Source organism: Tursiops truncatus, chromosome 3, assembly GCF_011762595.2.
Source record: "Tursiops truncatus isolate mTurTru1 chromosome 3, mTurTru1.mat.Y, whole genome shotgun sequence".
NCBI classification, from domain to species: Eukaryota; Metazoa; Chordata; class Mammalia; order Artiodactyla; family Delphinidae; genus Tursiops; species Tursiops truncatus.
In genome coordinates this window covers 94848970-94862428 of record NC_047036.1, presented here as the reverse complement: position 1 = coordinate 94862428, position 13459 = coordinate 94848970, and the positions used below count along the sequence as shown (strand labels likewise).

General features: G+C 42.4%; 1 protein-coding gene across 12 annotated transcripts in view; it reads right to left on the bottom strand.

The window, feature by feature from the left end:
• The window catches only part of COMMD10 (COMM domain containing 10), a 172761-nt gene extending 164479 nt beyond the window's left edge, over nt 1–8282 (bottom strand). For 2 of the 12 annotated variants that reach the window (XM_019940868.3, XM_019940869.3), the window contains exons 1-2: nt 7886–8091; nt 6373–6463 (exon numbers count right to left, since the gene is read on the bottom strand). In XM_019940868.3, coding sequence (XP_019796427.1) covers nt 6373–6463; nt 7886–7926 — 132 coding nt within the window. In that variant the 5' untranslated portion in view covers nt 7927–8091. Of the gene's footprint in view, nt 1–6372; nt 6464–7552; nt 7790–7843 lie in introns of those variants that run through there. The other 10 variants (XM_033853097.2, XM_019940864.3, XM_073802424.1 and 7 more) reach the window with 10 other exon arrangements.
• Between the last annotated feature and the right edge of the window lie 5177 nt (nt 8283–13459).

Below are 13459 nucleotides of genomic sequence, written 5' to 3'. Positions count from 1 at the left end.
CGAGGCATGTGGGATCTTAGCTCCCCGACCAGGGATCAAACCCACTTCCCCTGCATTGGAAGGCAGATTCTTAACCACTGGACCGCCAGGGAAGTCCCGAGACATTTTTAAAAAGAGCAAGAAAAGGGACATTCTCAAGATCTTCAAGGACATCATATTAATAAAGTGCTTTGGAGTGAAGGGGGACAAGGGAACATGTATCGCCCCCCATCCACTGGTACATGAAACGTGCACCCTTAAAATAAGGTGGCGCTTAAAATATGTGAGCAGAACAACAAATGGAGAATAAAATACAGCCATGAAACAAAGTTCCAAATCCATAGTCAATATCTTGCTCCAGCAACGACCCTGGGTAGATCAATATTAAATGTAAGTCACTCTATTTGCTTCCAGACAGAAGCAGGTTAACTTCTTCCTAGGTACCAAAAGTAACCCACACATACTTGGGTGTTGAAGAGAAAGTAAAGGAGATATATTCGTTTTTACCCTCTCAGTGGGAGAAATTTAAGGCCCACGTTTATAAAATTAGAGAGCAAGTGTCCAAGAAACAAATTTTTTGGGTTTTTTTGTGGTACGCAGGCCTCTCACTGTTGTGGCCTCTCCCGTTGCGGAGCACAGGCTCCGGACACGCAGGCTCAGCGGCCATGGCTCACAGGCCCAGCCGCTCCGTGGCATGTGGGATCTTCCCGGACCGGGGCACGAACCTGTGTCCCCTGCATTGGCAGGCGGACCCTCAATCACTGTGCCACCAGGGAAGCCCAAAACTTAAATTTTAAATGGAAAATGGATGTTAATTTTTTCTATATATTTAAAAAGCATATGCCATAGACATATATACACAGGCAGAAAGGAAAAACAGTATTTAAAAAGAATAACTGCTGTATGACTTGACATGGAAAGATCTTTGATACAAGTGATAAGTGAAAAAGGTAAACAGTATAATGCCACTTATGAACGCATTTATATAAAAACCAAAAAATTCTATTTATAGATGTGTGCACATGTTTGCACATCTGTATTTATTAATACTTGAAAAAAAGACCTGGAAAGATGAAAACCAAAGCGACAACAAAGACTCCTTCTAGGGAGGTGTGGTGGTTTTATCATATCTGCAAATTCTTTTAACACTCCTCTGTTCAAAAGATGGAGCCTAATTTCGTCTCCCCTGAATATGAGCCAGACTTACTGACTTACTTCTAACCAGAAGAACATAGTAAAAGGGAAGGTATGTGATATCCAAGCCTAGGTCATGAAAAGGACAGCACCTCCCTCTCTTGGACCACTCATTCTGGAAGAAGACAACTTCCGTGTCAGGAGCAAAGGCCCATGTGACAAGGAACTAACTGGTGCCACCATGTAGCCATGTTAGACGGAAATCCTCTACCCCAGTCAAAGCTTCAGGTACCAGCTGCCCCAACCAACACCTGAGAGCAGTTTCATGAGAACCCCAAGCCAGGACCACCCAGCCAAGCCAAATTCCTGCTTACAGGAAGGGTGAGAGATGATAAATGCTTATTGTTGGTTTAATCGGCTAAATTTGGGGGAAATTTGCAATTCAGCAATAGATAACTCACACAGGAGAGAATCAAGATGGAGGAAGGGGCAAGAGTTAGCCAAGGGGGGCGTTTCAGTTCATCCATGTTGTTTAAATGTCTTAAAACAAAAACTTCCTCATAAACTATTTGTGAAATTTAAAATGTAACTGAAACACTTCACTTATGCACTCTATTTTGAACTTTAAGGGCACAAAAAAATAACAAATCAAAAATCCATTCTTCCAACTTTTTCTTTTTTTGAAGAATTTATTTTCTTAACATGCACGATGAGTGAACTCATCTTAATTCCACATATAGTTGAAATCAGGTCACATTCCTCAGAAAGTTATACGGATCTTCTATTCTATGAAGACAGTATACTATCTAAATAATTATGAAGGCAATTAGGTTTTAAAAACTCCGAGCACGGCTTTAGAGACAAGAGAGGCCTGTGGTCCAGAATCCAAGCTCTGACTCACATACACAGGCATACACACACACCAACACCACAATGGAAGAACACTTGGTCCTAGTAGTCTGCATATGCCATAATTTAAAATGTATGTATATATCATTTTAACCTAATAAACTAAGTTGTAAGAAGCCCTCCAGCTTATATTAAGTACAAAATAAATGCATTTTCAGAGATAAGCTACTCTTTTTTTTGTCCACATAGGTGAGGCCAATTCTTCTTTGAACAGGACCGTGCTGCACATCGTTAGGACATTTAAAGTCCCAGGGCATTAAATGCCAGCAACACCCTCCATACACTGTAACAACAACAACAACAAAATCCTCAGGCATTTCTGTATGCTGGGGTTTACATCTGTGACTGTCCTTTATATTAATATAATGAGACTTCTCTATCTGTCATAATGAGGAAATATGGTGGTACCCCCAAGTCAATCTATCAAATAAAAGAACTTTTAAACTTTTAAAAGCAATCTTTCTGAAATGTACGGCACCGATTCTAGACTTCTGTAAACAAAGTATACTGGATTACACTAGATTCTTGCAATAAGTCAGATCATAATTACGAGCATCCAAGTTCCGTGCTGCAGTTAGTTTCCTAAAGAACTGCTAAGATACACTGATGATTTTTCACATCAGAAAAAACCCTCAGATTTCTTTGCTTTTGTATTTCTTGTGTCTGATTTTCATAATTCTTCCACTTCAATCTATACCCAGCAGTTGATTCTTGAAACTGCCTACATGCCCCATCACAGGAGCGCCTTCACCCCCCAGTTTGCTGTTGCTAGTCGGCCATGGCCAGAAATCCAGACACCTCATCTTGCAGAACTAGACATATAACATAGTAACATCAATAGGCTTTGTGGGAGGGCCTAAGAGTCTCTGGAGCAAGGTATATGAGGGTTTTTTTTTTTAATTGCATGAGTTGTGACAGCTATTTTAAAAATGTAGAGGCCACAAATGTTTGTTTTTAAGTTCACAGATAAGGAAGTTACTCTGATCTCCTTCAGTGTTTCCCAAGGCAGACTCTATTAGCATGCAGGATGAGACAATTCTTTGTACAGGACTGTCCTACTCACTGCAAGACATTTAAAGGTACACATATACAATGGAATATTACTCAGCCATTAAAAAGAATGAAATAATGCCATTTGCAGCAACATGGATGGATCTAGAGATTGTAAAACTAAGTAAAGTAAGTCAGACAGAAAAAGACAAGTATCAAATGATATCGCTTATATGCAGAATCTAAAAAAAGATATAAATGAACTTATTTACAAAACAGAAACAGACTCACAGACTTAGAAAATGAACTTATGGTTACCAGGGGGGAAGGGATAGTTAGGGAGATTGGGATTGACACGTACACACTCCTATACTTAAAATGGATAACCAACAAGGGCCTACTGTACAGCCAGGGAACTCTGCTCAATATTATGTAACAACCTAAATGGGAAAAGAATTTGAAAAACAATAGATCCGTATATACGTATAACTGAATCACTCTGCTGTACATATGAAACTAACACAATGTTGTTAATCAACTATACTCCAATATAATATAAAAAGTTAGAAAAAACAAAGTTCCTGGGCATTAAATGCCACCAGCACCCTCCACACATTGGTAACAAACCACCCAAAATTCCCAAGTATTCCTATATGCCACGATTGCTCAGGAATAGATGCTCAGACCCATACTTAGGCATGCCCATATTCTATACCTAAGCTTATTTTCCCCATGTTTATTTCTACTAGAGATTTCAAGGAACCAGTCTGGACAAAAATAGATACCCTCTGCCCACAATCCCATTTTACCAAGATCAAACTTGGTAAAATCAAAGTGTCAAGCTGATAACACTAAGAATAGCAACCAAATCCCTAAACCTCTTCACCAACTTACCTGCATGCAGTTTCACCGCTCTCAGGACTCTGCTTGTCCCAAGGCAAAGGCCAACCTGACAGACCAACAGTACATAAAAGAAAGCTGGCAGATCTGAGACGTTGCTGCCAACTCTTTGGTAAGAGCCCTTATCACAACTGGAGTCCCTCTGGAAGAACATTCCCTAAAACTGTCCGGGGGGGTTGGGGGAATGGGATGGGTTGCCCCTTTCCTGACTTTCTCTCCTGACTTTCTGCAGGCAAGTAATCAAATACAGATGCTTCTGTCCTCAGCTGCTTCAGCTCTTCAACAACCACACCTTCTCACCTCCACGCCCCACCTCTGAAGGCACAGCATTCAAACACCTCTGTGGAATGCTTTGGCCATTCAGTTACTCTAAGATAGATCCTAATGTTTTCTCAACTCCAGAGGGTCAAAGACAAACTCCAGAGGGTCACGAGTTTCCTGCAGATGTTCCATCCTCCCTCAGTACGAAGAACAAAAGATGTATATAAGTGTTCTGTGTCCCGTACCACTTTGTGTGTGTTTAAGAAGGCAGCCACCCACAACACTGTAAATCAACTATACTTCAACTGAAAAATACAATAAAATAAATAAAATAAAAAAGAAGGCAGCCGCCAACTCAGACAATCAAAGAAACTCTGTATCAACTGCCTGCATCATTCACTTTGGGACTGATTTATATACCATTTCACACTCTTTCCTGAGCTTTACTGTAATGGGTCAGAGGGATGGATTCTGGAGCCAGACTGCCTTACTAGCTAGCTGTGTGACCTTGGGCAAATTACTTCACTGGTCTCTATCTCAATTTCTTCATGGATAAAATAAGGATGACAACAGTTCTTACTTCCTAAGGGTGCTGTGAGGATCAGATGAGTTAATACCACAAAGCCATTAGAACAGCACCGGTCACAGAGGGAGTAATGGAACTGTGAATAGCAAACACCACAGAATGTAGCTGCTATTGTGACTGTGGTTGTTCCTCCTGCTTCTCCTTCTACATCACAAATTCCTTATAGGCAGGAATTCAGAGAACCTATATTCATTTTGTGTTTCCCATGGCAAGGAAAAGAATGAACTCCAAGTATAGCTATTGAGTGCCAACTGCATAACTATCAATGTATCAAGTGTGAGAAATATAAAGATGAGTAAGACATGATACTTAAAGTATTCAAGGTCAGAGAAAGACCCTGTAATCATGAAACAAATACTTATGATGTAGTACTAAAGTGAGGTGAGGACGAACCAAGTGTTTTAGAAGCAAAGAAGAGAGGATGAGCTGCTGAGAGTAGGACTGTCAAATCCTTGAAAGATGAATAGTTTATTCACTAAAGAAGGGAAGATATTTCAGGTAAGGGAAAAAGTATATTACACAGACACCAAGTCGAAAAAGTTCACAGTACGTTCCAGTAAAAGAGCATCCAGGGTAGCTGAAACACTTGCAAAGTGGGGAAAACACAGACTGTACCTATATTGTAACGTTAGTATAATACAATGTTAAGGAATATGAACTTTTTCCCATGAGCAATGGAAAGTCATTGATGGCTTTGAACGCTGTAAAGATATGATCAACTTTTTTTTTTTTTTTTAGGAAAAAAATATTTGGAAAGATAAATGGAACAGCACCATGAAGAAGTGATAAGAAGGTAGAAGACTACAGACAGCAGTACCAGTTTGAAGGTAACTGTTGTAGTCCAAGGGAGAAATAATAAGGCTCTGAACTCAGATTACGAAGAGAACTTGGATTTGAGAGATACTTCAGAGGGAGAAAGGGCAGGGCTTTGGGACTGGTCTCTGGCCAGGAAAAAGAAGAGGTAAGAGTCTGGGTTCTCATTTAATGGTGATACTTTGCACCAGGTAGAGCAGTTAATGGGCACTCCTTAAACACATGTTGAATGGAATTAAATTTTATTAACCTGGTAAAGAAGTTAACTAAGTAATGTTAGCAAATTAACCAAGTAATGAATTACTAAGCAACAATATATCCAAGATAACCACACCCTTAAAATAAAAGTGGAAGAGAAAGATTAAATGAAAAATTACATATTGGTTGATAGCAAAACTACAGAGTTATTTTTAAGACAAAGAATGAAATCATGATATCAGAATTGTCCCAAAGCGTGTTCCACAGAGCCTTGGTTCCAAAATAAATACCATGATAAAACAGTTCCCTGGTCAAACACATTTGGAAAATTTTGCACACAACATTCATGCTTAAATATTTACTATTAACACTACCATAAAATATACTCTGAAAAGTTCCATGATTTAAAAAAATTAATTTGAATGAAGACAGAAGTTCCCAAACTTTCGACCGTGGGATATTATCAAATTTTCTAGAGACCCGGTGTTCCTGAGGACCTGCTGGAGAACAATACCTCGCAAAAGGTACTTCAAGTAGAAACCTAGAGTTGCAGTGGAATCACAAGAATATATTATAATCTATAGAAGTGCAAACATACAAACCTTCAGGTGAAGTTTTTGAAGAATTCGGGTGAGCAATCGTGGAAATCTTCCTATATCTATTTCATTTATCAGCGACACTGCTTTTTTCATGCTAAATAAATTCATAAAACAAAGTTTTAAAATGAGTTTTCCCCAAGTGGTACTGTAGTTACTGTAAGTACAGCTGTCTGTAAGTTTTCATTTCGACAACTCTGCTTGCTACAAGGTAAGTCTGAGTAAAATAAAGAAAAACAGATGATGGCCAGCAAAGGCAGGATGTTTCCAAAAGATACCTCCAAAAGTATATCTGTTGAAAAGGTCTATCTGGCAAATTTTCTCTTTCTTCTGGGCAAGGCAAACGACTAGGAGAAGCTTGCACTCTGTGGGGAATGGTATTAATTTAGGAGTGAAAGTTTATGTATCCACTTAACTCAAAACAGAACTTTGAGAAGAGTGGGAGAAGGGAATTGGCAATTACACCAAAATTAGAAAGAAAAGACTGCTGCATGGCAGGTAATGGAATAAAAAAAAAAAAACTACATACAATATCATTTGGGGTCACTAAGTACACAGCTGTTTTAAAACCCTGTTTCAATTGTAATAATCAACTTAAATTATGTGATAAGAACAATTCTACTGCACCACGTTGAATATGGTTTACTGATGTGATGTGTTACCCAGGGCATTGGTGTGAGAAAAGGAACTGGCTGTCAGAACTCAAGTAATCAAAAAAGGAAAAACTTCAAAATGACAACTCTCTTCAAAAAGACTCCTGGTCCAATCTAGACACAAAGTTATTCTCCAGCCTCAATTATTTGCCTGTATACTTCCGCACTTTTCTGCATCCACACACCACCTGCACTATTATTTTTCATTAAATGGAGTCACTTTTACTTAAATAATTTTATTTTAAAACATAACTACCTCACCACCATAGACAGCCGACCTTACTTATCTACCATAAATAGAAATGAACTAAATAAACAAATGAACTCAAAAGAAATCAAATGAAAACAAAAGCAATGTTACTCAATTCTGGCTAGGTACTGTTACAAGCCAAAACTCCTGGCCTGAGGCCTAGTCTATCTCGATTGAAAAGGTATATTAACGCGTGTTAAGTATTAAAAACCATCCGGGACCAATAGGAGACTTTCTCATAATCAGGAGGTCTGAAAGAGAACTGAAAACGGAAACGGAATACCTTTCCGCGTGATTTCAGTGTTACTCCAGGCTGACTTGGGTACCTGCGATACAGACTCGGGGAACGGTGACACTGACCACACACTGTCGTACGAACCTCAGCTGCCCAGGCCCACTGTAAGTCCACGCAGGTGAACTACCACGCAGGTGGAGGCACCCGCAGACTCGCGCAATCCCGCGGGGCCCGCACTGCGACTCCGCCAGCCCCTCCGGACACGCGCGGCCCCGCACCTGCCCCTCCGCCCCGGACCCCCACTCGCGCCTCGGCGACAGACAGCAGCAGCATCCTTACGCCTGCCCTGTCCGCGCTGCCCCCGTGCTCAGCCGGGGCTACCTGGGGCTCTCCCGCAGAATCAGCGCCGCGGACGCCGCCATCCTCGAAGCTCCCTAGCCCCGCCGCCAGGATCAGCTGTCTGGAGTCCAACCAATGGCGGCGGCAGCGGCGGACGGCAAGCCGGAAGGCTCAAGCCACGCAGGGGCCGCGCCGCTCCGGTCCTGCGATCCTGGAGGGGCGAAGGGGCGTTCCCGTCGTCCTCCCCGCCACTCCCGCCGTTCCGAGTTAAGGCTGTACATATATTAATTTATTTATATGTACAATTTGCCTATTTTATATATATACGCATACCTGGATATGGTGTGGCTATTTTTATGTATTATGTAGGTAGCGTGTGTGTATAAACATATACATTTACGCGTACGTACATATACACATACTTTTTTTTTGGAAGAAAAAGTTTAAGCAGTGTCCGCGGTGTCTGGCCTGCGCTGCAAATGGGCAGGCGGTGGAACGCGCTCCCCGAAGGAGCCCAGGGCCAGCTCCACCCTGTGCCCTGCGCCACCAGCCCTTCCTGTATCTACACCCCTGGAGCTCTGCAGTGCCCCCACTCGGAGCCTGGGCTCTTTGTACTCTTATTCGTTCAGTAGTGTTCTTTGAGCACCTACTGTGTGCCAGGCACTGTGCTAGACACTCGGGATACAAAAGACCAAAATTCCTGCTCTTGAGGTTTGCCAGCAGGTAAATGGGCAAATGTTCGTTGTGCCTTTCTTTGTGGTCGGGCACTGAGCTAGGTACTGCGGAGTAGAGAAGATGAATCGCCGCAGAAACTGCGATTAAGGACATCTCAGGAGAATAGAGAGACAACGCGGGTTCAGGAATACCTTTGTCTCACTTAGAGAAAAACATGTAGTGCATTAAGGGGATTCAGAGCTGGGAACAGTGATAAGGCATCCGAGGTTGGATCAGAAAAACTTCCTGGGACAGGTGGCATGAAGAAGCCTTGAATGATAGGTTGTGGCATGTACATTTAGTCTGGTGAGAAATGGGGAGCCATTAAATGTTTTCAAGCAAAGAAATTTTTGTGAGAACTGTGTTTGTTTGTTTGTTGAAGATTACTGTAAGCAGAATGATTATTGGATGGGAAAGAGGTAAGCAGGAAAGCCAGATAGGGAGCTATTGCAATAATCTATGGAAAGCAATAAAATCCTTGGTAGTAAAATGGCATTGGAGAATGAAAAGATAGTGGATGAATTAGAGTTACATTTCAGCTGTAGAATCTTCAGGAGCTGAGAAAAGATTGGATTTAATTTTCATACCCAATTATGTTTTACTTAAATTATTATTTACATTAGTTGGCATTCCTAGAGCAGCCCTGAAACATCCTAACTGAAAGAAGCCAGATTGCAAATTAAAAGTGAATAATCCCCACATGGATAATTGAGTCAATTATACAGTGTATTGAACACATACAAATACATATGGTTCGACAACACACATTTCCCAATTTGTGCAGCATCTGAAAAAAATGTGTGTGGATCTACATAAATTATAGGTGTCCGATAAAAACACAGATTACCTTACCTGGGACATTAATAGAGTCCCAGTTCGCTCAACTTTTGAATCATTTCCCTTTTGTCTTGATTCATTGCCTGAAGTAGAGCCACTAACCAGGTAAAACTATTTTGAATCTCTAGGAGGAGGAGGTGAAGTTTACCTCCTCTTCAGTTCCCTTCAAAACTATAGCTGGGATTTTGAGCCAAAGAACCTCAGGGTGGTTTGAGCCCTGAATCTGTGTAACCTGGAACAAAGCACTCTACCTCACCAAGTTTCCTCTTACTGATCTGCAAAATGGAGGTGAGAGTAATGTCTGCTCCCCTGGGCTGTGGTGAGAATTAAACAGCCTGATGTGTATGTGCAAGAATCACTCTACCTTCCCTTATCTTTATAAGCACAGACTTCCAAGATTTTAGCAAAACTGTGTCCAGTGGACACAGAGGGCCTTTCACTATATTTCTCTTCATTTTCACTGACAGGGTGATCACTTTTTTTAATATATAAATTTATTTATTTATTTTTGGCTGTGTAGCGGTCTTCGTTGCTGCGCACTGGCTTTCTCTAGTTGCGGCGAGCCGGGGCTACTCTTCCTTGCGGTGCACAGGCTTCTCATTGCGGTGGTTTCTTTCATTGTGGAGCACGGGCTCTAGGCGCGCGGGCCTCAGTAGTTGCGGCACGCGGGCTCAGTAGCTGTGGCTCACAGGCTCTAGAGCACAGGCTCAGTAGTTGTGGTGCACAGTCTTCGTTGCTCCGCGGCATGTGGGATCTTCCCGGACCTGGGCTCGAACCCGTGTCCCCTGCATTGGCAGACGGATTTTCAACCACTGCACCACCAGGGAAGCCCCGGGTGATCACTTCTTATTACTACTTTTTCCTAGAAAGGCTTGATGCAGTGAATAATTTCAACCCCTAAATGAGACTATTACCCCAAATATTTCTGTAGTCTCTGGAGTATACCTATCCAAAGCTACAAGTCATCGTAGTTGTCTTCCTGTTGCCACCTGCTGGAGGGCAGGAACTGTACCTCCTGGAGGCATAATTCCATAACCACACTTTACTCCTACCCCCCAACTTGTCAACCCATCTTTATGATAGATCTGGAGCCCAGATCTGTTGCCCCTGATCTATTAGGGCTACTAAACATGCTCAGTGCGCTGAAATTTCTTCCATACCGTTGCCTTTATTGCAAACTTCTGCCAAATTCACCTTTTTTTATATTCTGTGTTAGCCTGGGTTCTCTAGAAAACAACCTGAGTTGCATGCTGGTGTTTCATTGGGGGCTGTAATTGTAGGGAAGTAGGAGTGAGGGCAAAGGGAAGGAAAGGAGGAATGAAGGGAGGAGGAAAGCAAATAAAAGGTGGCATGTTATCCCAATTGTTACAGCTTCAAAACCCAGCTTATTTCTCAGAGAGACTATTTCAAGTTGCTGTATCTTGCAACAGCAAAGAGATAGCAATAGGGGGGAAATTTTTGTCTGCAAACTCTTTCCAATCTGCTGTCTTTTTTTGGTCCAAATTTGTCCTATGGTTCACACCTCCCCTGAACTCCTGGGCTATGTCACCTGGCACCTCTAGGCAGCCACTGGAAAATCCAGAGCTTCCATGAGTCGGGTAGAGTAGGAACTGAGTCTGGAGCTGTTAAAAAGAGCCCTCGGCTCAATCCCTGCCAACACCCACCTCAGATGTCTCCTCCCCAACCCCTGCCCCACCAAGGCTGGCAGCAAGTGACAGGAGATTTAAGACCACAGGAATAATTCAGCATTCCCAGGGCTCACTTTACTGGGAAAGTCAAGCAACGGGCTGAAGCCTGGGATGCAATGGGGTGAGCATATCTGGGGAGGTACATAGCCTGAAGACAGTTTTACTCCTCAAGTGGAATCTCAACACAAGAATTGCTTGGGCCGTGAGTGCTTCAGCTCTTAACTGATGGACCTTTTTCAATTCACGTGTGCCTAGTTGTTCTACCAAAGTCTATCAGAACACAGGTTGGAGTGAGGTTGGTGACCACCCTCCCCTCTGTCTTTAGAGCTAGGTGTGAACTTTGTCCCATTTGGAGCACCTCCTTTTTGTGTTTTTTTTTAAGTTTGTTGTTGTTGTTTTTTGATATGGACCACTTTTAAAGTCTTTATTGAATTCCTTACAATATTGTTTCTGTTTTATGTTTTGGTTTTTTGGCCGCGAGGTATGTGGGATCTTACCTCCCCAACCAGGGATCGAACCCACACCCCCTGCATTGGAAGGCGGAGTCTTATCCACTGGACCGCCAGGGAAGTCCCTGGAGCCCCTCCTTTTTGATGGGTTCCTTCCCAAGGGCCCCATGGCAGTATCCAGCAATGTGGCCTCAGTCTGCACCCGCCTTCTCCCTACTAGGCATGATTTATATCTTTAACACTCAATGAAGTAGAGCGAAAGTCTGGGAATATTTTTTCCAGAAGTCTCCTCCAACGCTTAAGAAAACCCTGGGTACATCAAGGAACCCAGCCCAAATCCATTCCTCAACATTCCAGCCACAAATGTAAATGATTATCTTTGGAGGAAAGGTAACACCTACTCAGCCATCAGAATGGTATCTGAGCCCCAGGAACCTAGTCCAGCTGAAATGACCTTTTAAGTAAGCTCTTGATATATACTGTCAAATTGGGGGGTTGGGGAGGCCAGGTGTAAAGGGTTTTATTACATACCCAGATTATTCTGGCAATGGGTTAGCTAAGTGTCTGGCCCAGGACCCTAACACTATGAAAGTCTGCAGTCCTACAACTCACCTTGAGTTTCCCAGGTGAGCTATCAAAGGTAGTTTAGAGCCACATCAGGGCAGAGGCCTAGAACTGCCTGCCGCTCATGGCCTATACCCAGATGACTGGCAAATACAAAAGTCACATTCAGCTGCTTTGTCACACTCACTTGCAGAAGCCATTGGCCCAGTTTTCCTCCTTCCCTCCACCTCCCGGTCTCCACACCAGCATCAGTCACACTCTCCAGCCCTGTTTTTAGCTCTGTTGTCAGCACTTACCTCATAAGTGTGAGTGAATCAGTTGGGATGTAACTGAAGAACAGCCTTCTACGTGGTAAACGTGTCATTGTTCCACATTTTCTCCCCAGATTCTCAGGGGAATGAAGTTTTTAAATCACATATTCTAATTTAAGAGTTGGTTATGTGAATGTTCCTGTTTAATGTGAGACACATTAGGAATCAAGAAAGCATAAACATAAAGTCTTCTCTGAGTATTTGCATACCAGGCTGTGATGTGGAAAGGAAGCAAGAAGCTTAGAAAAAAAGAAAAGAAGGAATGGTATCAAGAGTGCAGGCCACATTTGTCCATACAAACAGTATTTATGTGCACCCACCCTTAACTGAATGGAGGGTGGGGAAGGGAATGGGAGGGAAACTTTTATTAAAATGTAGCAAAAATATACTTTGTGATATATGAACAGATCTCTGTTCTAATCTATTCTCCAACTTCAAGTTGAAAACCATCTCAAATTATCACCCTTCCATATTAATTTGTACCTAATTTCCTTCACTCAACCTCTCAGAGGCCCGTGCCATTAACAGGACTGATATTTACACATAGGATGTGTGAAACATTGAATGGTTTCTTCAGTAATTTTCACCGGTGAGCAGAGTTTGAAAAGAATTAAATGGCGCTTCCCTTATAGACACGTACACAGAGGCACAATTGCAGATTCCCCTTTACCCAATGACTAGGAAAGGAAATAAAAACAGTAAACACCACAAATAGGCAACTGGAAAAAAAAAAAAACTACCTGTTGAGAGCAAACAAAGGAAGAAGCATAGCTTAACAACACACTTGAGAAAGCATCTGCCGAGAAAAAAAAGAACGTCTGCTTTGGCTAAGCTGTATCTTAAAGGTGATCCCCGCACTGCTGAAACAGCACTAGGAAAAGAAGGCGTCCACAAAGCCAGGAGAATTCTCCTTCTACCCCGTACCTTAAAGAGGAGCAGAAGTTGGGGGGGTAAATAGTCAGCCCAAGGGGAGTCATGGGACATCCTTGGAGAATGTATGTCTGTGAAGGCAGGTGCAGGTTGCCACGGAGGGTGGAGGAACCTCCAAGAGTC